Source organism: Elephas maximus, chromosome 3, assembly GCF_024166365.1.
Source record: "Elephas maximus indicus isolate mEleMax1 chromosome 3, mEleMax1 primary haplotype, whole genome shotgun sequence".
NCBI lineage: Eukaryota > Metazoa > Chordata > Mammalia > Proboscidea > Elephantidae > Elephas > Elephas maximus.
The window spans coordinates 94844814-94867928 of record NC_064821.1 but is presented as its reverse complement, the minus strand read 5'-3'; the positions used below and the strand labels follow the sequence as shown (position 1 = coordinate 94867928).

Sequence of the window (23115 nt, the reverse complement as noted above, 5' to 3'; positions counted from 1 at the left end):
CCCACATACATTAATGGTGCAGTGAGTTTCATATGCAGTCTTCAGCCTAAAATATAGCTGTGTACATTTTCACAGTGGCTATTTGCCGCATGCTGGAGATATAATCTCTGGGGGAACTAGGCCCATAAACAACTAATCCTAATGTTAAATACACTGAAGTGTTTTTTACATTTCTCCAAGTCTAAAATCCAGTTCACTGGGTTCTAGTGTTACTCTCATACCACCTTCTACCCACTTTAATTAGACCACTTACTGCATGCTACTGTAGACTGCAAGTTCCTTGAGGGCAAAGGCTATCTTTAGACTTTTTTTTTTTAATATAAAATCCTAAACTCTATACAAACACAAATTAATTTAGTACTTCAATTTTATAAACATACCACACATTCTAATGACCCAGCTAAAATTTATTGGGTTCTTACTATGTGCCAAGCACTGTTTTACATAAAGTGTTTTGAGAGCCAAGGAAAGTAAAAAAAAACAAAATCATTCTACTACCTGACTGCTAAGGAGGAGGTAGGGGAAAAAAGGCTTGCTTTGAAGGGATGACATCAGAGCTGGATTTAGTGGTTACAGAGAATTCTAGATGAATGTTGCCAGAGGAAGGAATAGGTTACAATTCAACTCAGCCTGATAAAAGTGGTAAAATACAGGTTCTTACCCCTGTTGCATATTTTGCATACATTACACCATTCCATTCCCCTTCAACCGAGCAAAAAGACTTTTTGTCATTTGGAGAACTAAACAGAAAAAGAAACTTGTGTTAGTTTCAAGTCAAAAATACCACAGAATCTGGTCAGTGCGGCCTACCTACTCAAGAGTGGAAATTAGAAATGATGAAGTCTTTGGCAAAAGCAGATTAACAGAACTGAATTTCCCAGGACCAACTATAAGAATGAAGGCCCAGAACAAGATACTAATGAACTCCAGGTCCCAAGAACAGTGGAATGAGATGGGAAAGAGCCCTGTGATAGGGCCACAAGAGACTAGGCACAGTCCCTGCCCTTAAGCTGTTCAGAGCCTAGTCGGGGAAACACATCGCCACTGCGATTCTGTGTGGTAAGTGCTGTGGTTGAGTTTACTGGGCACTGGGGACCAAGGGCAAAACTGCTGGGGTCGGGAAGGTTTCACCTAAGAATATAATGTTAGAAATCAGGCCTACATGCTCTGGCTGAAGGGGACTTTTGGGTCAAATGGTTTGAACTTCTTGCCTGAGAAAGGATCCCTTCCTCAAAAGCGCTGACAGGCCTCTACTTGAACATTATGGTGATACCTCTAGAGGGCAGGTATGGAATTTGGGGTGATAAGCACTACAGCAAAGGACAGGTTAGGAAGAGCAAGGTATGAAGAGAAGACAAAGAGGTCAGAAGGTCCATGATTAAACCCAAAACCAAACCTGTTGCTGTCAAGTTGTTTCCTAGTCATAGTGACCCTATAGCAGACAGTAGAACTGCCCCATAGGGTTTTTCCAAGGAGCAGCTGGTGGATTTGAGCTGGCGACCTTTTGGTTAGCAGTCAAATGCTAGGAAAATGATAGGACCCTAGGTTTAGAAGATATCGAATACAGTGGTTCTCAAACTGGTCTGGGAGCCCATGGGGCTTCCCAAGGCCCTCTCAGGGAGGTCCACAAGGTCAAATATTAAGACAAAGTTATCTGTCTTTTTCACTCTAATTTTCTCATGAGTGTAAGGTGTTTTCCACAGGCTCTGGAGCCCTGGTGGCACAGTGGTTAAGAGCTTAGCTGCTAACCAAAAAAAGGTCGGCAGTTCGAATCCACCAGGAATGGGTTTGGTGTTTTTTTTTTTTTTTTTTGGTTTATGTGACATATAGGATAACAGAAGACTGACTGCAAGAAGTAGATAAGACCATCCAGCTATTTTCTGTAAAGCCAGGATAGTAGAGATTTGCAAAATGTACAATGCCATTCTTCTCAACAATTTTTTTAAAGAACAGTCTTAGAAAAAAATTTTTTTTCATAAAAACTATTTTTACTGTTACTTCTAAATGAATTAATAAATATCTTTAACTCTCAACTTTAATCTCTAATATAAGAAATATTAATAGATATAATCCACAAAAACAAAATCTCTTTGGGGTCCTCTTTTTTTTTTTTTTTTTTTAAGTATAAAGGTGTTCAGAGACCAAAAAGTTTGAGAGCCACTGAGCTAGTGCAATCAGATCCCTAATTTCAAGATCCCACCAAGACCTCTTTCAGCTGACACCTTTGAGGGCACCCTATCCACTATATATGGTTCTGATTGGCAGGAAGTTCTGCTGAACTAGCAGGTCTTCCCTGTTGGTGCTAGTCACCTCTAAGGAGCTCTGAGAAGCAAGCCTATCCAAGTCTTTCTTCTGGACATTTTATCATCTGCCTGTTTTTTCTTTTTTTGGGGGGTAGGGGGTGGGTGGCACCTGCATCACAGTGGTGACTTATGCTGTGTGCTCTCTAAGCCCTGCCTGTATTTTCTGACTGTAACAATTTTTTGGATTTTAAACTGATTCTTATTGAAATTCATCTTCCGTTCATAATCCCATCCTGCTCAGGACTTTGTTGGAACCTGAATCTATAATCCAAATTACATTTTCTCCCTGCAAAACTAGTTAACCAAGTCATGTGTCTTCCATCTGGATGCTGTTCCCAATAAAGCCTTCCAGAGCAAAGTCCTGTGGTATACAATGCAGACATCCCTCTTCCAGGGAACCTACCCAAGTGACTATTACGCAGATAGCATAGCTGCTTTCTTTGGACCCAGGAGTGTGAAAAACAGAACCAAGCAAAATGACTGCAAGATGTGATGGTTATTAGTTTTTGCTAGCAAAGGCACAGAAAACAGGAGCTACAAGAACTTGGGAGAGACTTCAGGTAGGGGTGTGTGTGTCACAAAGTCCGTTGTAAGGACTAGCTCATGGTCCCAGCTGGCAATGAGCCAGGAATTCATAATCTGAGTTAGCTGGTTGTTGGTGTCAGGTGCTATTGAGTCGGTTCCAACTCATAGCAACTCTTGTACAACAGAACCAAACACTGCCCAGTCCTGCGTCATGCTCACAATTTTTGCTATGTTTGAGCCTACTGTTGCAGACGCTCTGTCAATCCATCTCATTGAAAGTCTTCCTCTTTTCTGCTGGCACTCTACTTTGCCAAGCATGATGTCCTTCTCCAGGGATTGGTCCCTCCTGATAACATGTCCAAAGGAAGACATCCAAGCTGCACTGATGTCATAGGTGAAAAACAAGGCTCCAGGAATTCAAAGTATACCAACTGAGATGTTTCAACAAAGCCATCTTGCTTCTAAGGAGCACTCTGGCTATACTTCTTCCAAGACAGATTTGTTCGTTCTTCTAACAGTCATCCATGGTATATTCAAAATTCTTTGCCAACACCATAATTCAAATGCATCAATTCTTCTTTGGTCTTCCTTATTCATTATTCAGCTTTCACATACATATGAGGTGATTGAAAATACAATGGCTTGGGTCAGGCACACCATAGTCCTCAAAGTGACATCTTTGCTTTTTAACACTTTCAAGAGGTCTTTTGCAGTAGATCTGCCCAGTGTAATACATCATTTGATTTCTTGACTGTTACTTACATGAGCGTTGTTGATTTTGGATCCATAAAACGAAATCCTTGACAACTTCAATATTTTCTGTTTAACATGTTGCTGCTTATTGGTCCAGTTGTGAGGATTTTTGTTTTCTTTATGTTGAGGTGTAATCCATACTGAAGGCTGTGGTCTTTGGTTTTCATTAGTAAGTGCTTCAAGTTCTCTTTACTTTCAGCAAGCAAGGTTGTGTCACTTGCATATCGCAGGTCGTTAATGGGTCTTCCTCCAATCCTGATACCCTGTTCTTCTTCATATAGTCCGGCTTCTCAGATTATTTGCTCAGCAAATAAACTGAGTAAGTATGGTGAAAGAATACAACCCTGACACACACCTTTCCTGATTTTAAACCACGCAGTATCACCTTGTTCTGTTCAAACGACTGCCTCTTGATCTGTGAGCACAATTAAGTGTTCTGGAATTCCTATTCTTTACAATGTTATCCATAATTTGTTATGATCCACACAGTCAAATGCCTTTCCATAGTCAATAAAACACAGGTAAACATCTTTCTGGTACTCTCTGCTTTCAGCAAAGATCCATCTGACATCACCAATGATATCCCTCATTACACATCCTCTTCTAAATCTGTCTTGAATTTCTGGTAGTTCCCTTTTGATGTACTGCTGCAATTGTTTTTGAATTATCTTCAGCAAAATTTTACTTGCGTGTGGTATTAACGACATGTGCAGTCGAGTTGATTCTGACTCACAGCAACCCTACAGGACAGAGTGAACTGCCCCACTGGGTTTCCAAGTATATCAATGATACTGTTCGATAATTTCTGCATTCCGTTAGATCACCTTTCTTTAGAATGGGCAAAAATATGGATCTCTTCCAGCTGGTTGGCCAGGTAGCTTGTTTTTCAAATTTCTTGTCATAGACAAGTGGCATTTCCAATGTTGCATCCATTTGTTGGAACATCTCAATTGGTGTTCCATCAGTTCCTGAAGCCTTGTTTTTCACCAATGGCTTCAGTGCAGCTTGGATTTCTTTCCTCAGTACCATCGGTTTTTGATCGTATGCTACCTCCTGAAATGGCTGAATGCTGACCAATTCTTTTTGGTACAGTTACTCTCTGTATTCCTTCCATCTTCTTTTGATGCTTCCTGCATCGTTCATTATTTTGCCTATAGAACCCTAGAAGCTTACTCTAAAGGAGTTTGCTAGGGTAACCTGGGAAAACCCCTTTCAATTCCCCATTTGCAAATCCAGTTCTTGGGAAGGAACTCTGCTGGTTCTGAATTCAGGCTTTAGGTGGCCTTCTGATATGGGAATTTAGCAGACATATGACACACAAAATGTAAAACAAGTTTACAAAGACAGAACTTTTAAAATGGTCATTCCTGACATAGAAGTTACAGTTCAAGACAAAAGGAAAAGTATTTCAGAGAAGCCAGAAGAGAACCAAGGCAGAAAAACAAAATACCTACAAAATCTCAGCAGTAATTCTGTGCTTCTTGCCCCCATAGAAAGGTTTAGTGTGAAAGACGATATTTGCACTGTAGCCCGTTTTGGAACAATTAATATTGCATTCTCCTCCTAGCTCTACCCAGGGCACTGTGAGGATAGACCTGCAAAATCAAAAGTTTTCAGGTAAGGTTGACAGTTCAGAGGAAAGGGAGGAAACAGGGTCTGCTGTTAGAGCAAATGGACATAGCACTACTTGCCTTCCATAACCATTGGGGAATGTGAGAATGTAATGTTCATCATAGTCTAGACACGAGACACAGCCTGTGAAGAAGGGAGAGAATCTCTGATGAGTGGGGTTAACTGGACAGAAGGCTTTGTTGTCCAGTTGAGAAATATTCTATCCATTTTAGGGATAACCAATCTCATACCCCACCCCTGTTCTTATCCCCAGTACATACACTTACATGCAAGCAATGACATCGAGTGCTCAGCATACACTGGAATGACGTAAAATTCTCCTTTTAACACTGCAGTCCAGACCATGCCCACAAACTCACCTTGCCCTATATTGTGTACCCCAATTGACATCCCAAGGAATTTTGACTTGGTCCATATATGAGCATTGAATTGTATCTTCTTGTTAAAACACTCAGCATAAAAAGCTGAAACTGAATAGAAATTGTTTTCAGTGAATGCACTATATGGCTACAGCCACCTTCCCAACTCCCTTAGCCTGGGGAAAAGATCTGGCCCTATGGGGAAATCCTTTACCCCTCAAAGAACAGCCTGTTTCCCCAATGCAAGCATTCTCTTAAGGCAATGTGGGCAGAAGCTTCCCTGACGATGAGGCGGCCAATCCAGGAGGCTTCAAATAAAGGACTAGATATTCTCCTGGTCAGCAAATATGCCCTGCCCCACCCCCTTCCTGGGCCCATCCAGCATTTCCAGCGGTAACAACACATTGGACAAACAGGACATTTAGGGTATGTACTCTATCAACCCTGCCAGGAATGTATATACTACAACTCATTTATACAAGATATCTCAAAGTTCCTGAGGTCTCTATAGCACAGCTGCTTATGTGTAAGATGACTTTAGGAGCAATAAAAGTTGATTTACCACATCCCTTCTTTTTATTTATAATCAGTGAAGCTGAAAGAGTCTTTGGAATTTTATACAAGGAACAGATGAAAGGAACCAATTAAGTGAGTCTCCACCTCAGGTGACAGGGAAGACACAGCTAGCCATACAACTAAGAGGAAAGTGACTTCAACTCAGCTTTTAATGAGCCTCTTTAGACACAAAGTTGTATTTGAGAGTGAGTGCTGCAGAGGAGGAGCACTGTAACTTACTGGGTGGATGATGGGAAACCTGTTCCGCCACAAATGTTACACTGTTTTTGGAAACTCCAGGAACCGGTCCTTCTGAAACTAGCTCCTGCAAGCAAATATAACATTTTCTTTTGATGAAGAAACAAAAATAACACTGTAGAGACTGGTAACTGGAGTCTTTGCCTCCCAAGGTGCTTTAATTGCTCCCTCTCCATACCCAAAGCACCCTATACACTCTTTTCTTATGGCACTTAAGTACACTATTGCAATTATTGTTTTGTGTCAGTCTCCCTAATTAGAGTAAGATTCTTGAAGGCAAGGATCATGGGCCTAAGACAGGGCCAGGCCTGGCAGAGAGTGGGCAATTCCCAATGTCTGCCAAGTGAAGAGGAACAGACATATTGCATCGGTCTTCAGTGAGGACTACATATGACATGCAACTCAAAAAGGGAAAGATACAGAGTCGTCATGCTTGCTGAAAGACTTATGTGGCACACCAGACACTGTGGGTTAGGGGTTTTTCTTTCTTTTCTTTAACACCCTTAGAGGCTTTTTAGCATTCATTTGAGTTTTCCTTGCTGGTCTTCTTCCTCAAACCGAACCTCTACATGTTGGAGCTCTGGTGCTCAGTTCTGGGTTACCTATTCTTCTGTAGTTGCACCATCTTCCCGAATGACTTCATCCAATCATAAGACTTTAAGTGCCATCTACATACACTAAAATCTCTGAAAGCCTCATTCCCATCCCAGACCTCTTCCCTGAACTCCAGATTCTTAAAATTCCAACTCCTTATTTGAAAATTCCACTTACATGTCTAACACACCCCTCATGCTTTTGCATTTCAAATTGGAGCTCTTGATTTTCCCTTCCCCAAATCCAATCTTTTTCTTTTCAGTAAATGGCACCAACCATTTCCTGAAGCCCACATGCAAGGATTCTTCCTCAATTACCCCCTTTCCTTTACTCCCCCCATCATCCATCAGTTCTACCTCCAAAGTAAACCTTGAATCAACAATCTCTCTCCTGAAATAATGCCAAAACTTCTTCAACAGTCTCCCTGCCTCAGTTTTTGCCTCCTCCTAATTTTCCACAACACCATCATAATGATCTTTTCAAAACAAAAATGACATCCTGACACGCCATACAATTATGATGATGGCCTACAAGGTCCTGCATGATCTCATTTCTAAATCTCCATCTTCATCTCGTGCCACTCTTTGTTCACTATTTTCAAAACACACTGCTTCAACAACATTGTTCTGTGGGCAGGGAGCATGTTTTCATCATTGCCATCCTCAGTTATTACCTGCCCCCAAATAAAATAAAGCTTAAATCAGTATACAACGTAAGATGATTTAAAAATGCCAATGCCGAACTCACTGCGTTCTCTTCGGTGTCATTTGGTAATGTCCAGTGACACTGAAAGATCTCACCCAAAATGGGGTTGTATGGCTTTTTGGCAACGGATCCTTTCCTTCCCGCATGAAAGGCTGAGAGGTACCACTTCACAACCTGAACCATTCGATCCCTAGGATCCTTCTGGTCACTAATGCTGAAATGGAAAAAGATAAAATTTAATGGCCTGCGTTTTGGCAGTATACAAACTGATGCCGCAGCCCTTAGCAAGGAAATGTTTACCCCTGAACCAGGCTGAGAAGTCCCAGAACCAAGAGTTACCCTGAAATTTCTGTTTAAAATATACACATAGAATTAATATACATACAGTTAAATGCACAGATCTTAAGTGTATGGTTTGATGAGTTTTGATAAATGCAAATATCCATATAATTAAAAACCACAGTCAAGATATAGAGCATTTCCACTACCTCAAAAGTTTCCACATGCCCCTGTCCAAGCAATTCCCAACCTCACCCTGGTTTTTAGTGCCAGAGATTAGTTTTGCTTGTTCTACAACCTCATATTGGAGCCCTGGTAGCGCAGTGGTTAAGAGCTTCGCTGCTAACCAAAAGGTTGTCAGTTTGAATCCACCAGCCGCTCCTTGGAAACCCTATGGGGCAGCTCTACTCTGTCCTATAGAGTTGAAATGGGTTTGGTTTTGGTTATATGATCTATCTTGATGATTGTTCCATAGCCATTTGAAAAGACTGTGTTTTATAGTTGTTGAGTGTCATGTTTAGAAAGGTCAATCACGTTGACTCATACTGTTGTCTGAATATTCTACAGCCTTACTGTTTTTTTTTTTTTTTTTTTTGCGGGGGGAGGGGGACTATTTGTTCAATCAATTCCTTAGAGAGAAATTTCCAATTATGATTGTGGATCTATTTCTCCCTTTAATTGGGTCAATTTTTGCTCTATGTATTTTGAAGCTGTGTTATTATGTGCACAGGCATTTAGGATTATTATTCATTCTTGATAAACTGACCCTTGATGGCGTCCTGGGTTTTATCATTATAAAATGTCCCTATTTGTCTCTGCTAATATTCCTTGTCTTTTTAAAAGTCTCCTCTGTCTGATACTATTTCAGCTACACCAGTTGAATGGTCTATCTTTGTCCATTCTTTTAACCTATCAGTGTCTTTAAAGTCTCTCTCTTGCAAAGACCAAAAGAGATGGATCTTGCTTTTTAATTCAGTTTGACAATCACCATCTCTTCAATGAAGTGTGTATTCTGCTTACATTTAGTGTCATTAATGATATAACCAAAACCAAACTCGTTGCCATCAAGTCAAGTCCCATTCATGGCGACCCTACAGGACAGAACTGCCCCATACAGTTTCCAAGGAGCGGCTGGTGGATTCGAACTGTCAACCTTTTGGTTAGCAGCCAAGCTCTTAACCACTGTGCTACCAGGGCTCCCGTTATCAGTATAGTTAGGTTTAACTCTACCACCTTGATACTTGTTTTCTATTTGTCCCCTTTGTTTCTTATGCCATCATTTCTCCTTTCCTCCTTTTTTCTGGAGTAAATCAAGTATTTTTAGTATTGCACTTTATCTTATCTTTTGGCTTTTTAGCTATAGGTTTTAAGTGCTTGCTGTAGGAACCTCAGTGTTTACATTCTCACGTATGAAAACTACCCTTGCATCTCAAATCTACAACGAACAATTGGTACTTTCTATTTTTTACTTATACAAGTTGCCAATAAATGCTTGTATTTTATTTGTTCAATTATCTAGTAATTTAAACACTGCCATATTTATATGAATTTCTGCCCTTTATGCATTGGTTAAATGGTTCCTTTAAATCTTCATCAAGAAGGAGAGATATGTATCTGTGTGGGCCAGTGTGCTACCCACTATGAAACCTTCGTGATTTGTATCTGACTTCAGTAAACCAAGTCCAAGGCCAAAGAACACCATCAGAGAAGATCAATTAGAACATCTTCCATTACGAAGAAGATTTTTCTGCTGCCAGTGAAAAGCAATGTGAATTCACCTACTTGTAAATCAGTCCCACCATTAAACTACTTCTGTCCCTGGTACATGTATATAATATTAAAAGGTTTATTTTTTAAGATTTATAAGTCAGTCTGTAATCTGGACACTCGACTGTAAGTTCCACAGGGGCAGACACTATGACTTAATTCTCCAGTTTACAGAAAAGTGCTTGACAAACAACAAGTACTTTAGAAAGGTTTGCTGAACTCAATTAACTGAATTTCATGACGATACAGTAAAATAATTTAGCAGTGATCACCAGTCCCTGGATGAGGTAGGTGCATAACCTTTGCCCCTGTGCGCCTGTAAATACTGGTCATTTATTAATGGGCTCTTAAGGTTTTCTGGGTGTTAAATTCGGTTACCTAACACCATCACTGCCATAGAGCCTAAGCAAACAGATGGACATCCCATATAAGCAAAATATTCAATGCCACTTTTACCTAGAAATGTATGAACAGTAGAAGGAATTCATCTATCCTGCAAAAGACAAAAGCTATTGAGTAACATCTTAAAAAACAGAAAAGTACTACGTTCAGTCAAATACCTTACAAACAGGTCCGGGTGTGCAAAAAAGTCTGCATACATTTCTAAAAGAGATCTTCTTTCAAGAATAAATGTTGGAAGAACTACCTGAAAAACACATACATTTGACCTTTGAGGATCATATTTCTCTAAGGACAGACTGGTGGTAACTGTTTTAAAAAATTCATTCCAATTGTAGTCACACCCACAAAGTACTGCCCTTTGATAGCTACTTCCCCAACAGTTCTGATTCGTAACTGTCCATTAACCTGCCCAGCAAGAGAAAAACAAAAGAGGTTTGGAACGTTCAAATGTCATTTCCTCTGAAATCTCCCTTTTCTCCGCCAGTCAGTGTAATAAGGATGACAAAATACTCAGTTGCAGTACTCTGTGAGTACTTACTGTTTATTGGGGCATTACATATACATTATCTTATTAATACTGTACCTCACAGCTCTATGATGAATAAATTATTATCCCTATTTTACAGTGGAGAAAAATGAAGCTCAGGGAAATTTTCTCACTGTCCCATGTGTGGAAATCAAAATTGAGTCTGACTGTAGAAGTCTGTGCACTTTCCTTTCTACTGCTGCTTCTCTGTCATCACTAGCCAGGTATTAGGAAATGTATGTATTTATGCATCTGTGTCCTCAAATATATGGTGAGCTCCTAGAATGCGAGGATCAATATTTTATTCATACTTATATTGTCAGCATCTGTTACACAGTAAGAAATTTTTAAATGAGCAATTGAAGAAATAAACTAAAGGGAGAAGAGAATATAAAGACTGGGAATCAACAAACTTTCTACCATGGGGCATGAAGGAAAATGCTAAGAGGCTGGGAATGTGGTAGAGGAAGGTAAACAAGGTTGGAAATTAGATAATGGGGAGACAAGAATGAGAAAGATGAAGATTAATGAATAAACCTCATTAGGAAGTGGAAGAAGATATTTTGAAATCTGTAACAGATTGTTAACTGCTTATTATGGGAGTAAAGCACCAGAGTAAACAAAAATTCTTTTAAATCTAGTAATTACTGTATATCACTACATTCACAATCCTATGCTAAAAGCCATGGGGAAGGTAAAGGTCAGTATGAGAGAATAATCACTGCATTTAAATTTTAGATGGAATGTGACAAATGTCATACAAGAGATGCTCAAAGTGCCCTGGAAGTTCAGGAGAGGGAAAGATCATGTTTTGTTTGGGAGCCAGAATTAGGGCAGAGGTGGGGAATTCTTTGTTCAGGTGGCACTAGAGAAAAAGCTTTGGGAAGAGTAAGACTGCAGTAGATAGGGAGGGGAAAAAACAGAAGAACGAGACATGGAGACAAGAAATAGAGCGTGAAAGGAATTAACCACTGGGCCAGGGTGGCTGCATATATAAAGAGGGCTGGTGGGACACAAGCTTGGAAAGGACACTAAGGCTATAACACTTAAAATCTTTATTATCAAACTCCACAGAACATGTATGTTCATAATCGAAATATGGTTAGATTGTAGGTAAGCTCATGTACTAATTTGGTGCAAATGCCTACAACTTTTGGAAAACACGGAAACTACAAACCACCAAGGTAAGAATGCTAAAGAACAAAACCATAGGTTTTGTTTCCTTGAACAAAAGAGGTAAATACCTTTAATATATAAATAGCTCTTAAAAATCGACATGAAGAAGATGATTACTTCAGTAGAAAAATGAACAAAGGAATTGAACAGACAATGTTCAAGAAAGAAGAAACAGCCAACAAACATAAAAACAAGTTTGATTTCACTTGTAATCAAAGAAAAAAATATTTTTCCCATACTTAAAAATTTGCTTGAGAACTCTCATTCAAGCAGTCTTCTTCAGGGTATTTCAACTATAATATTTTTAGCACTATAAGGATTAATGTCATTATGTCAAACTGCTGAAGCAGTGATGAAAGAGAGATGGGCTAGCTGTCTTCAAATGCTTGTTTTGCCACTTCTTGCCTGTGAGGCCCTGGAAAACTAACTTCTCTAAGTTTCCGTTAAAAGGAGGATAATTAAATGCCCTGCTTGTATCTTAGGGTTGTTCTGAAGACCAAGTGAGGTAACGGTAGCATTTCTAAACATTACAGCAAAGTTTTTGGAAAGTAACTTCTTTTGGAAAGTATCTCCAAAAAGGACCAGAAGTGAGAAAACATTTTTATAATTAGGGAGATAAGATACAAATATAATGTATTATTTTAATAGTAGTTTGTAGTACCTAGGAGCCCTGATGGTGCACTGGTTAAGCACTCAGCTGCTAACTAAAAGGCAGGTGGTTTTTTCAAACCCACCAGCCTCTTCGTTAGAGATGTGGCAGTCTGATCCCATAAAAATTTACAGCCTTGGAACTATGGGCTGGTTCTAATCTGCCCTACAGGGTAGCTGTGAGTTGGAATCAGCTCGAGAGCAAAGGGTTTTTGTAATGCATAAAAGTCATCAAGATTTTCGAATCTATTGGAAATTGCAATCATTTGTTTCTGCCAAAAAGATTTTGAGAATAGCTAATTTTTAACATGTTAGATAAAAAATAGCAAATTTAATCTCATTCTTAATCTAACAAGCTTTTAGTGGCTACAGATCCAAATATGGATTATATGGCAGAGAAAAGTATGTGAGGCAAAAATTACACACCTGATTATGCGAGACACTTTCAGTTGCCTACCTAGGTACCTAAGGGGCCCTGGTGGCACAGTGGTTAAATGCTTGGCTAACAGAAAGGCTGGCAGTTCGAACCCACCAGTCACTCCACAGGAGAAAGATGTGGCAATCTGTTTCCATAAAGTTTACAGCCTTGGAAACCCTATGGGGCAGCTCTACTCTGTCCTATAGGGTCTTTATGAGTTGGAATCGACATGATGGCACACATCAACAACAACCCACGTACCTACTTCATCCCTAGTAACAGAACTCTGATTCAGTTCAGATTTGGGTTATAAGTTGCTATGGGAGTCATAGGACCCTTCTGGATCTCAACAAGTGAATACTGATTGATCTAATCATCTGCCAGTGACTGGCTTAGAAATGGGCACATGCCCACCTCTGGCCATTGCGATTTAATGCCAAGTCTGATGGGTCATGCAGTGCCAATAGGCTTCTCTTAATCTGGCCTTTATGACCTTGGGCTTCTATTCTGCCAAAAATGACTGACTGGGTCACAGTATTGCAAGGGATCGGTTAGTCCACCAGGCAAATGGGGTGTATAAAACAACCCAATGGGATTAAGTGACCTTGCGGGAGCTGTAAATTACTAATTGCAAATTAAGTGATTGTAGTTTACTGAGGGAATTGGTTAGTTCATGGTCTGAATGGGAGGGCCATGCCTTGAAACTGAATATAAGGACCAATCCCACAGAGGTTGAGGGAGACCTTAATACCATCAAGAAGAGCCTAGAGCAGAGCACATCCTTTGGACCTGGGGTCTCTGCGCTGAGAACCTCCTAGACCCAGAAGAGAGAGCTGTAGCACTAAAGACAGCGAGGAGTGGTGGCAAGCATGGCAGAGCTCAGCAGCAGAGAAACAACGGTAGCAGTATGGGCAGCAAGAACTATGGACCAGCATACAGCTGTAGTGGGCTTTCCAGAGCACTGAGTAGGAGAAAGCTGAATGCCTTTGGGCAGGATGCTTGCCAGCAGAGCGGGATGCCTCCACATACTTGTTGGCCAAGCTAAAGGGCTGCAACAATTGCCCGAGCAGGGCAGAGGCCTAAAGAAGATCTGGCAGTGGGCGCAGCTGAGAGAAGGCCCAGCAGTGGGGATAGCCGAGTGAAGGGACTACTGGCAGGCATCACCAAGAAGCTGAGAGCTGTCTTGGTTAGAAGCCAACCAAGTCGATGGATCAACTGTATCCTGTCTCCTGAATTGTATCCTGTTACTTCCAAGTTGATCCTGATCCCGAGTTGTAGCCTATTACTTCCCTAACAAATCACATAATCGTGAGTATGGTCTATGAGTTGTGTGTGGCCAATGCAACAAATTATCAAGCCCAGCAGAGACGTAGAGAGTGCTGTGGAGGAACAGCTGGTGTCAGAAAAGATGAAAAAGTTGGAGAGTAGAGGTATGTCTGACCTGTACCTCACGGAAATCAGCTTTGGGCTGATTTCCTCCCTGAAGTTAGGCGACTTTTGACACTAGTAGGTTACAGGTTATTTCCAGAAAAGAATGTTCTTCCTAATTAAAAAAAAAAAAATCCATGAAAGGAAATTATTTTTCTGCCTCTTAACATATCTGTATAAGGAAGTGATACCCGGAAGTGTGGCAGCCCATTTTGCAATGACAAGGAGACAAGCTTGAAAGCAAAAGCCAGCATGTTACGGATGGAAGAGCAGAGAGACGGAAGGAACCTAGGTCCTTTCTTATTTTGTCCACCTACTGAGTTAATCAATTCTGGAACTACCTCTGGAGTCCTCTTTATATGAGACAGTAAACCTATATTGTTTAAGTTGGCTTTAGGTTAGTCTTCTGTTACTGGAGGCCAAAACTAACCAAGGTGGGAGAAGTAGAAAAGAACTGTATTATAGATGTCAACACTCAGCTACAACTTTCCAATCTGAAGTGACAATTCTGCTCCAGTAGTTATGCCATCTAATTATCACTGAATCAATTCTGGGGACAAACTCCTGCGAATATTCTTACCTATTTTTTTTTTTTAAGTATGCTGGACTTCACAAATAAATGCTATCCTTGTGTTCCTGTTCTCGTTTAGATTTCGGGTAAAAGGGTTTAGTATAGAAATTTACCAGAAAGTATTGTGTGTCAGTTTTTTTTTCTTAATGGTCCTCTAAATTGAAAACCAAAATGAAGCTTACTACCGACAGACTATTTATAGCACTGGAGTTGATTTGGGCAGAAGAAAAGTAGGAATTCTAAATTTTGTTAAATTTCTAAAGCGAAGTGGAATAGTAATTCAATTAATATGAAAGCTATTGTAGCTCAAAGCTCAAGACAAGAGAGTGAAAAGATTACAGGTTTTGAAATTATAGATAAGGTTAGCATCTCAGTTCTGTCACACCTACTATGATTTAGTAAAGTCACTTAATCTCAATGAATCTAAGTTTCCTCACCTATAAAACAGAGCTAGAAATAACACCTACTTTGCAGTGCTGTGTTAAGAATTAAATGAAAGGATGAGGCTTTTGGTACAATGGCAGAGGTATACAAAGGCATCCACATACCAGTTTCCCAAAACAATTGGTCATTCTGTTTAGAGCTACAAGTTTAAATTCAAATTCAGACCGCAATATTTCCTGAACACATGGGCCACACCATTTTCCACCCACTACCTCTTCCAATACTTACGAAAACCTTATGAAGTAGATCACTATACGTCTATTTTGCATACAAGAACCCTACAGATCACAGAGAAGGGACTTGCTAAAGGACACACCGTTCAGTAGAAGCAGAGACAGGATGCAAACTCAGGTTCTCTGACCACAAGATCAGCACTCTGTTCATTTTGATTCTGTGCACAGAACACGACTTTAGGCTTTGCCCTACTAAGCAAGCCTAATACCACTCCTTGTTTGTTCAAATAAAATCCAAATCTTAAACCATACAACCTATCCATACTATTCCCTATGGAATTATCCTAGCTTCACTTATTTCATCTACTTATAAAAACTTTCAATTTACTCATCTACATATATGTTCAATACAATAGGACACAGTATATGAACAGAAGTTATACCATTACAGCACATCAGCAGGCACACACATCAGACAATCCAGGAGAAGCCCCACGTACACCTTAAGACTCTTCTGCAAATGCCAACTCTGACTCTTACCTTAGTAAGATCCATCCCAAGCCTAACCTGGGACAAGAGATGCATGATGACGCTCTTGTGCTCTTCCACTGACTCCGCCTCCCCTTCATCATCTCTATCATCATGGGAGTCGAAAAGGTCTAAAATAAAACACATCTGCTTAGACTGGGGTTCAATCAGGCCAATCAGTGCTGCAACCAGTATTGCACATGTCTTCAAGACAAAAATAAAAGTTAAATTCTCAGAGATCACTTACCAGCATCACTTGTTCCATTGGACATGGAAGAATTAAGTGATTCTGTGGTATCTGGGCGCTTTAGACTATTTCCTGAGCTGCTGTGTGTCAAGACTGAGGCAGATCCAGAGGAACTAAAAAAACATTAATCAATCTCTTAAACTAAGGCAATTCCGAACCATCATAAGATGTTAACCCATAGAGCTATTTAAAACCAATATATGCAAATAACTGAAAGAAACACACTAGGCTCTTACAGCTAACCAGTTACATAAATACATATATACACCTTCTATCTCCCTCCCTGCCACCCTCACTCCAGGGTTGTAAACTGTAAAATCTGATGACAAGGTCTCTTGTCTTGCGCTTTATGCACAATGTCCTCAACCAAGCCATACTGAAAAGGCAAAGCATAGGGGTCATTAAAAATTGAGATTTTGCCTCTGCATCTATTTAAACTTAAAAAAAAAAAGAGTTCATTAAGAAAAAAAATTTTTTTTATTTTGTTACGTTACATAAACGTAGCTATCTTACAGTTCTTAGCAACAATTTCCAGAACCTCAAAAATATCAACAGTCTATTACTTAGTCTCAGAAAGATATCTTGTCTATGTTTTTGAGATCCTTTGATAAAAGCCCACATTGGTATTAACACTCTTCCCAGTCACTAAAAACTGTATTTGAAATGATAAAAAAGCATATTATTTTTACAATTAAATTTATAGTAACTGGCACTATGAGCTGGTTAAGAGTCTAAAGAAAGCTTCTTCTATAAACTGTTGTACCTGTGATATAACTTTCTCAGCATTAATATTTGTATATAAATAAAAGAATAATCAGAAAGACATACAGTTTAAGTATAAAAATAGAAACCAAATTTCTCCCATTGCAGGTATTATTTATAAAACAGTACATATAACATAATCAGGGTCTATTACAAAGCTATAGGTGTGAGACATTATTATGTATACTAATTTAAACATAGTTTGCCCTGGTTACTTACCTTCTCTTGATCTATTTTTCAAAAATCCTTAGGTAACTAAATATTGCTTCTTTGATAATTTAGTAGTTTACATCACAAGGTACTGTAACTAATGTCTACCTCACCAGTTTTGAGAGCCAATGGAAAATATGAGTAAAAGACCTAGGTAAGAGAAATCAAATTATCGTTAAATACAAAGAGCTGCATGAAAATTATCTTCAAAATGTTTTGTGGCTCTTTGATACATAATCAAAATAGTCAATCTTTTAAATCAATTGATCTAAAAACCCCAAATCCTGTAAAACACGAATCTCATTTTAGATGCTGTACATTTTTTCCTTATCCAAGGTTCGAAACTATGGCTGGGCCAAGTGAAATCCTCAGTAAGGTTCAAAATGGAAAACAAAAGGGACAAATTCCCAGCCATTCCACAATTTACCTCATTCAGACCATGTAATTTAAAGAATATATGGCCAAAAACAACATCGACAGAACCTGTGCATATGGCAAAGGGATAACTTGGACAGAACTTAAACGTAAGATCATAATAAAGTATATAAAAAGTTTAAAGCTCCAAACTTAATTATAAAAACAATTTACTGAGTACCTAGTATATGCCATATACTGTATGTATCACCATACTAATCTAATCTCCGTAAGTTTACTCTCCTAACAGATGCTCAGAGGGTCAATGCTGGTAAGTAGTGGAAACATCTCAAACTTTAGTCTAGCTCCAATGTACAAGTTCTTTCCAACACATACTTTTATCTAGTTTATAAATGCATAAACCTCACTGTTCAATAACACAGTTCACACACAGAAGCTATCATTACTATAGGTCTTTAGAAACAGAATAGTGAAAGGACTTCTGCTTTCAAGCTCTCTCTCTTGAGAGAGAGAGAAAGAAATATTAGACAGAAACGTGACTTGAGAGTTACAAACTAGTGGTAGCAGCTAATGACCTGCAGGTGTCACAAACTCAAATGCCCACACAGGCTAGTCAGAGAACAAATATGTGAACAGAGTCAGGTTATATGAATATGGAACTGGAGCCAGCACACCCAATTTGAAGGGACTTAAGGCCCATTAAAAACAAAACAAAAAATAAATCAACAAAACACTGTGCTGGCCATATAAAACATCTGCAGTCCCTACCAATTTGGGAATCTAGATTAGGGCATAAAGGGGGAGTGTGAAATTGAGGGAGAAAAGGAACCCAGAGTGGGTTAACTAGACATAAAAAGGGAGTTTTTCTTACTAAACGCTTGATTATTTCCAATGGGAGGCTGATGAACTGTGTATGTGTTATGGGGCAGAGTACTGGAGAAGCTCAGAGAAGGAAGTTTACGAGAAACGAAAAAGGGAGAAGCCCAAGAGCCTGAAGGACTTTGCAGACATGCCCATAAACATTTTTTAAATACTTTATAAAAATTTTAGGAGAACCCTTGAAACTAGGGCCAGAGACTAACAGTGATGTTACAAGGAGGCTAAGCACATATTATCAAGCTTTTATTGAATACAGTTATAAGCTTTTACAGGTTGGATAAATGAGTCCATTTTCTAGCCAGCCATAACTGATTGTACTTTGTTTAGAATAATAATGTCCGGTATAGGAACTCGCCCTTAATTCTGCTGAACTAAAACCATGACAGAACACTTTAAAAACTAATAATAACCATTTATTCCTAACTTTGGAACTTTCTTCCAAACTGTATTTTCTTTTAACTCCACTATCACAGAACAGTGTTTTTCAAAATTAAGAGTAAAATTTCTGTTGTTGTTATTAGCTGCTGTCAAGAACCCATGCACAACAGAACAAAACCCTGCCCTATTCTGCACCCCATGATTGGTTGGGGATCTGATCATTGTGATCCATAGGGTTTTCACTGGCTGATTTTTAGAAGTGGATTGCCAAGTCTTTCTTTCTAGTCTATCTTAGTCGGATATTCAGCTCTGCCAGAACCTGTCAGCATCGTAGCAACACCCAAGCCTCCTCTGACAGACTGGTGGGTGGTGGCTGCACATGAGGTGCAGCTGTGCGGGAGGTGAGCCTCCTACCACTGAAGCACCAATGCCCCCACGAAATTTCTACTAGCAAACTGCTAATAGTGGTTTCTCAATAGATTAGTTCCCAACATACAATATTAAGAAAAGAAACCAGTGAACTAAACCAAATCCTTTCTGCTAAATTGGCCTTCTTGAAGTTGTAGGTTCAAACCTCCCTTTCTTAACTCAATACCCATTTAACAGTATGTGTTCAACTAGGTCACTATTTCCCACATTCAAAAGCCGAATTTGTTCCACTAAATCAAAAAACTTCATGAACCAACATAGTCATTTTCCTTAGAAATGTCTGAGATTTTGAGCAGTTAGGATGTGATTATATATGAACACCGTATTTCCCAGTTCATGTATGCACGTAAGAAATCTAGAGTCCTGTGCAGTATTTTCTTATTAAAAGAAACAAGGATTCAAAATCTTAAGACTGGCTGATGGTACCAAGCTTGTACACACACATCATCATTTCCAAATTCATACTATCTTACAAAGCAAAACACAAGCTGTAGCAATAGTGCCAGACCATGAGAAAGCAGGAAAGTTGAGAAAAACACACAACTAAGCCAACCACAGCTGTAACAAACACAAGAAAAATTCAAGCAAATGAAGAAATTAATTTGCTTTACTAGCTCTCATTATGTGCCAGCACTTGACTCACATTATCTCATTCAAATATTTATAATGATCCCTTGAAGTCAAAACTATTATCATCATCAGGATGCAAATGAGAAAACTGAGGATTACATAGGTTTAAATAACTTGACAGATACCAGTTAAGGCCTATTTCAGTATAATGGCATATACCTAGCTTTCATTTCATGTTGTAAAATAAGTTAAATATTTTCTAATGAGGGAAAACCAAGACCTGCCAAATCTGCCCACTTAGCACCTTTGGGATCATGCAATTCTCCACCCCAATGCTATTATCTTAGCTCATCAACATTTCTAAACTTACCACCAGGTTTTGAGTGGTCTCCTTACTTCTAACCTAGTCCCACTGTACTCAATGCTACATATTAAAAAAAAAAAAAACTGCCACTGAGTCAATTTCGACTCATATCAACCCTATAGGACAGAGTAGAACTGTCCCACAGGGTTTCAAGGCTGTAAATCTTTACAGAAGCAAACTCTACATCTTTCTCCTGCAGAGTAGCTGGTTGGTTTGAACTGCCGACCTTTTGGTTAGCAGCCGTGTGCTCCTTACTTTAAAAGTAAGCCACCAGGGCTCCTTACTTTAGGTAAAACTATCTTCCTAAAATGCAAATCTAACCAGCAACTGCTATCACTCATGAGAAAATATTCAAAATTCTTAAAAGGTTAAAGGACCCTTTTGTCAGCTGTTTTGGTATCACTTTGTTTTTTTGTTTCTTTTTTAATCAAATGTTACAGTCACGCTAAACTACTTTTAATTCTTCCCCAAAAACCAAGTTCCCTCTGCCTGCAGGCTTTCTTAAATAGATTCTGTACCCACTTTTTCCCTCTTCTCCTCACCCTCTCCCATTCCCCTTCTTCCTACTCACCCACATCTCACCTTAGGATCCTATCATCCTCCTCACCCCATCCTTCACTGACTTCTCAAGACTTCAAAATACTCGCATAGCTTTCTGTGCTTATCCTTGCGTTAGCACGTACCCTACTGGATTATAAATGTCCGCTTGTTCCCCCAACAGACTGTAAACTCCTTGAGGGCCAGGACTAGATGTTTTTCACTGCTGTGTCATCCCTCTGTCTAGTATAGTGCCTGGCTTACAGTAGGCACTCAGTAAAGTATCGAATGTCTCCACTCTAACACAAAAACAAGTAACATAACCTCTTATTTGTATAATATTTCATAGCTATCTCCCTCTCATCTGACCCTCTCCTAATGCTGGTGCTACAGAAATGAGCCAGAATTCAGTAAACAACATTAGTGTATTACTACAGCAGATGCTATCTAGTCCATTTAGATTATGTCAGGAGCAAAACCAATACTCTCACAGAACTAATTTTGCTCAATGTGCTAATGAAGTTGTCCTTTTTACTTTTCCAAAATAACAGCTTATAAGGCAGTCTGTCATTAACATCAGTCTCAAAATCCAAATATATTTTTTAAAATCAGGAGGGTCACTTAAAATACACACTTCATTCATCTACTTACTCTATTAAGCGCTTTGGGGATGAGCCACTTTGATGGAATTCATCAGCATCATAGAATTCATCCTCACTGCTAGAATAAGAGAACTCTGGGACAGTATTTGGCGACAAGTTGACATGGCTTGGAGAAGTCAGGCTGCTACTAGGTGGTGAGTGCCCACTGCCTAGGAAGTTAAAAAGTTCTTAATTAGGGAATACTGATAGTGACAGAGGTGAAGAAATTAGGGAGAAAGGGTCAAAGTAGACCTTTCCAAATCAAGAAAGAGTTTGGTTAAATTGGCAGAAGTTCCTACACTATTTGTAAAGAAAACCAATACTTTAAACTAGGCAAAAAAAAAAAAAAAACGGCAAATCATGTTACAGAATAGGGACACAGCCTTTTAAATAAATGAAATAATCTTTTGCCCCCTTCTATAATTAGAGATCAATTTATCCTTAATTAGAAAGGAAGCTCTTTTGATTATATTTAAAGTGTGTGAATTTTGGTGGTATAGGTGACCAAGTGGCAATGGAAAGCCAATGCTCTTGTTTTATACTATAGATCCAGATATGTAAAAACGCAGCAGCGAGCGACAGGGAATGCAAAATGGAGGGAATATCAAGACCACATTTCAACCTTAAAATATTTTTCAGGGTATCACATTCATATGAATTAATATTTTTGACAGTCACATGAAAAACACAAAACCTCTGGATAAAGTTCTGAACACCCACCATCCAAACTTCTCATTTCTTTTCACCTACATCTAAGTCAGGGGCCTAAGGCTCAGGGGCAGAGAGAAAAACAGAGAACTATTATAGGAAGAATGTGGACAAGGAAAGGATTAGGAAGAACATGTTTCTATTCCTAAGCAGTCTCACTGACGTAATGCACATTAACAGAGATCTAGAGAAAGAGCAGTACTACCTAATCTCTGTGATGACCATATGGTTCATTTTCTAGTCATAAAATTATCAAACAGACCATTGGAATACTGTGATTAATTTGGCAAGTGTCTATGGAGCATCTAAGGGCTCTCAGGTGATTTCTATAAATGCCTGATGGCAACTAAATTAAGTCACTGCAGGTTATCCCAAACCCAAGGCCATCATAGTTGGAAGAAACTGAAGCAGTAGCAATAAATATGGGTCCTGAGCCACTCATGGATTTTCAGTCCATTCCTGTACTTACGAAGTTCAACAGCTAAGGTAATGAGAAAATCAGTCTGCCACGCTCAGTTGCCAAGTTCACAAAGATATTTTTAAAACAACACAAAAAGTTTGCTCCTAAAAAGGTAATACTTATGGTGGAAATTCCAAAGGTAGCTCATCTCTGTGATGATCATATGGTTCATTTTCTAGTCATAAAACAGTAACAATAAAACTCTATTTTCCCCCCCAAAAGCAGCAATAAGAAGGAAAGGAAACTTTCTCTTATTGGAACAGGGGGTAAAAAAAAGACCAGGAAATACAAATGATTAAATAACACACAAATACCCCAGGTATGAAAATAGGTCCAAGAAGAAAGTGAGTTTGAATGGAAACTGCAAACAAGAGAATTGAGTTTTCCTTATGATGGCAACCAACATTATTTACTTTCTCAATTGTTTCTTTATTTCTCTTTTGTATTAGTGAAAGGGGCAGAGATAAGAAAGAGGGTGAAGATGAAGAGAAGATGTTAGGATAAAAAAAAT

General features: G+C 39.1%; 1 protein-coding gene across 4 annotated transcripts in view; it reads right to left on the bottom strand.

Annotated features, from left to right (window-relative positions):
* Nucleotides 1–23115, bottom strand: part of OSBPL9 (oxysterol binding protein like 9) — a 176915-nt gene that overhangs the window by 2679 nt on the left and 151121 nt on the right. For all 4 annotated transcript variants that reach the window (XM_049875176.1, XM_049875175.1, XM_049875178.1 and 1 more), the window contains 10 exons: nt 21447–21606; nt 16292–16404; nt 16057–16175; nt 10291–10376; nt 7727–7898; nt 6368–6452; nt 5573–5683; nt 5273–5336; nt 5036–5176; nt 662–740 (listed from right to left, as the gene is read on the bottom strand). In XM_049875176.1, the coding sequence (XP_049731133.1) occupies nt 662–740; nt 5036–5176; nt 5273–5336; nt 5573–5683; nt 6368–6452; nt 7727–7898; nt 10291–10376; nt 16057–16175; nt 16292–16404; nt 21447–21606 (1130 nt within the window). The remainder of the gene's footprint in view (nt 1–661; nt 741–5035; nt 5177–5272; nt 5337–5572; nt 5684–6367; nt 6453–7726; nt 7899–10290; nt 10377–16056; nt 16176–16291; nt 16405–21446; nt 21607–23115) is intronic.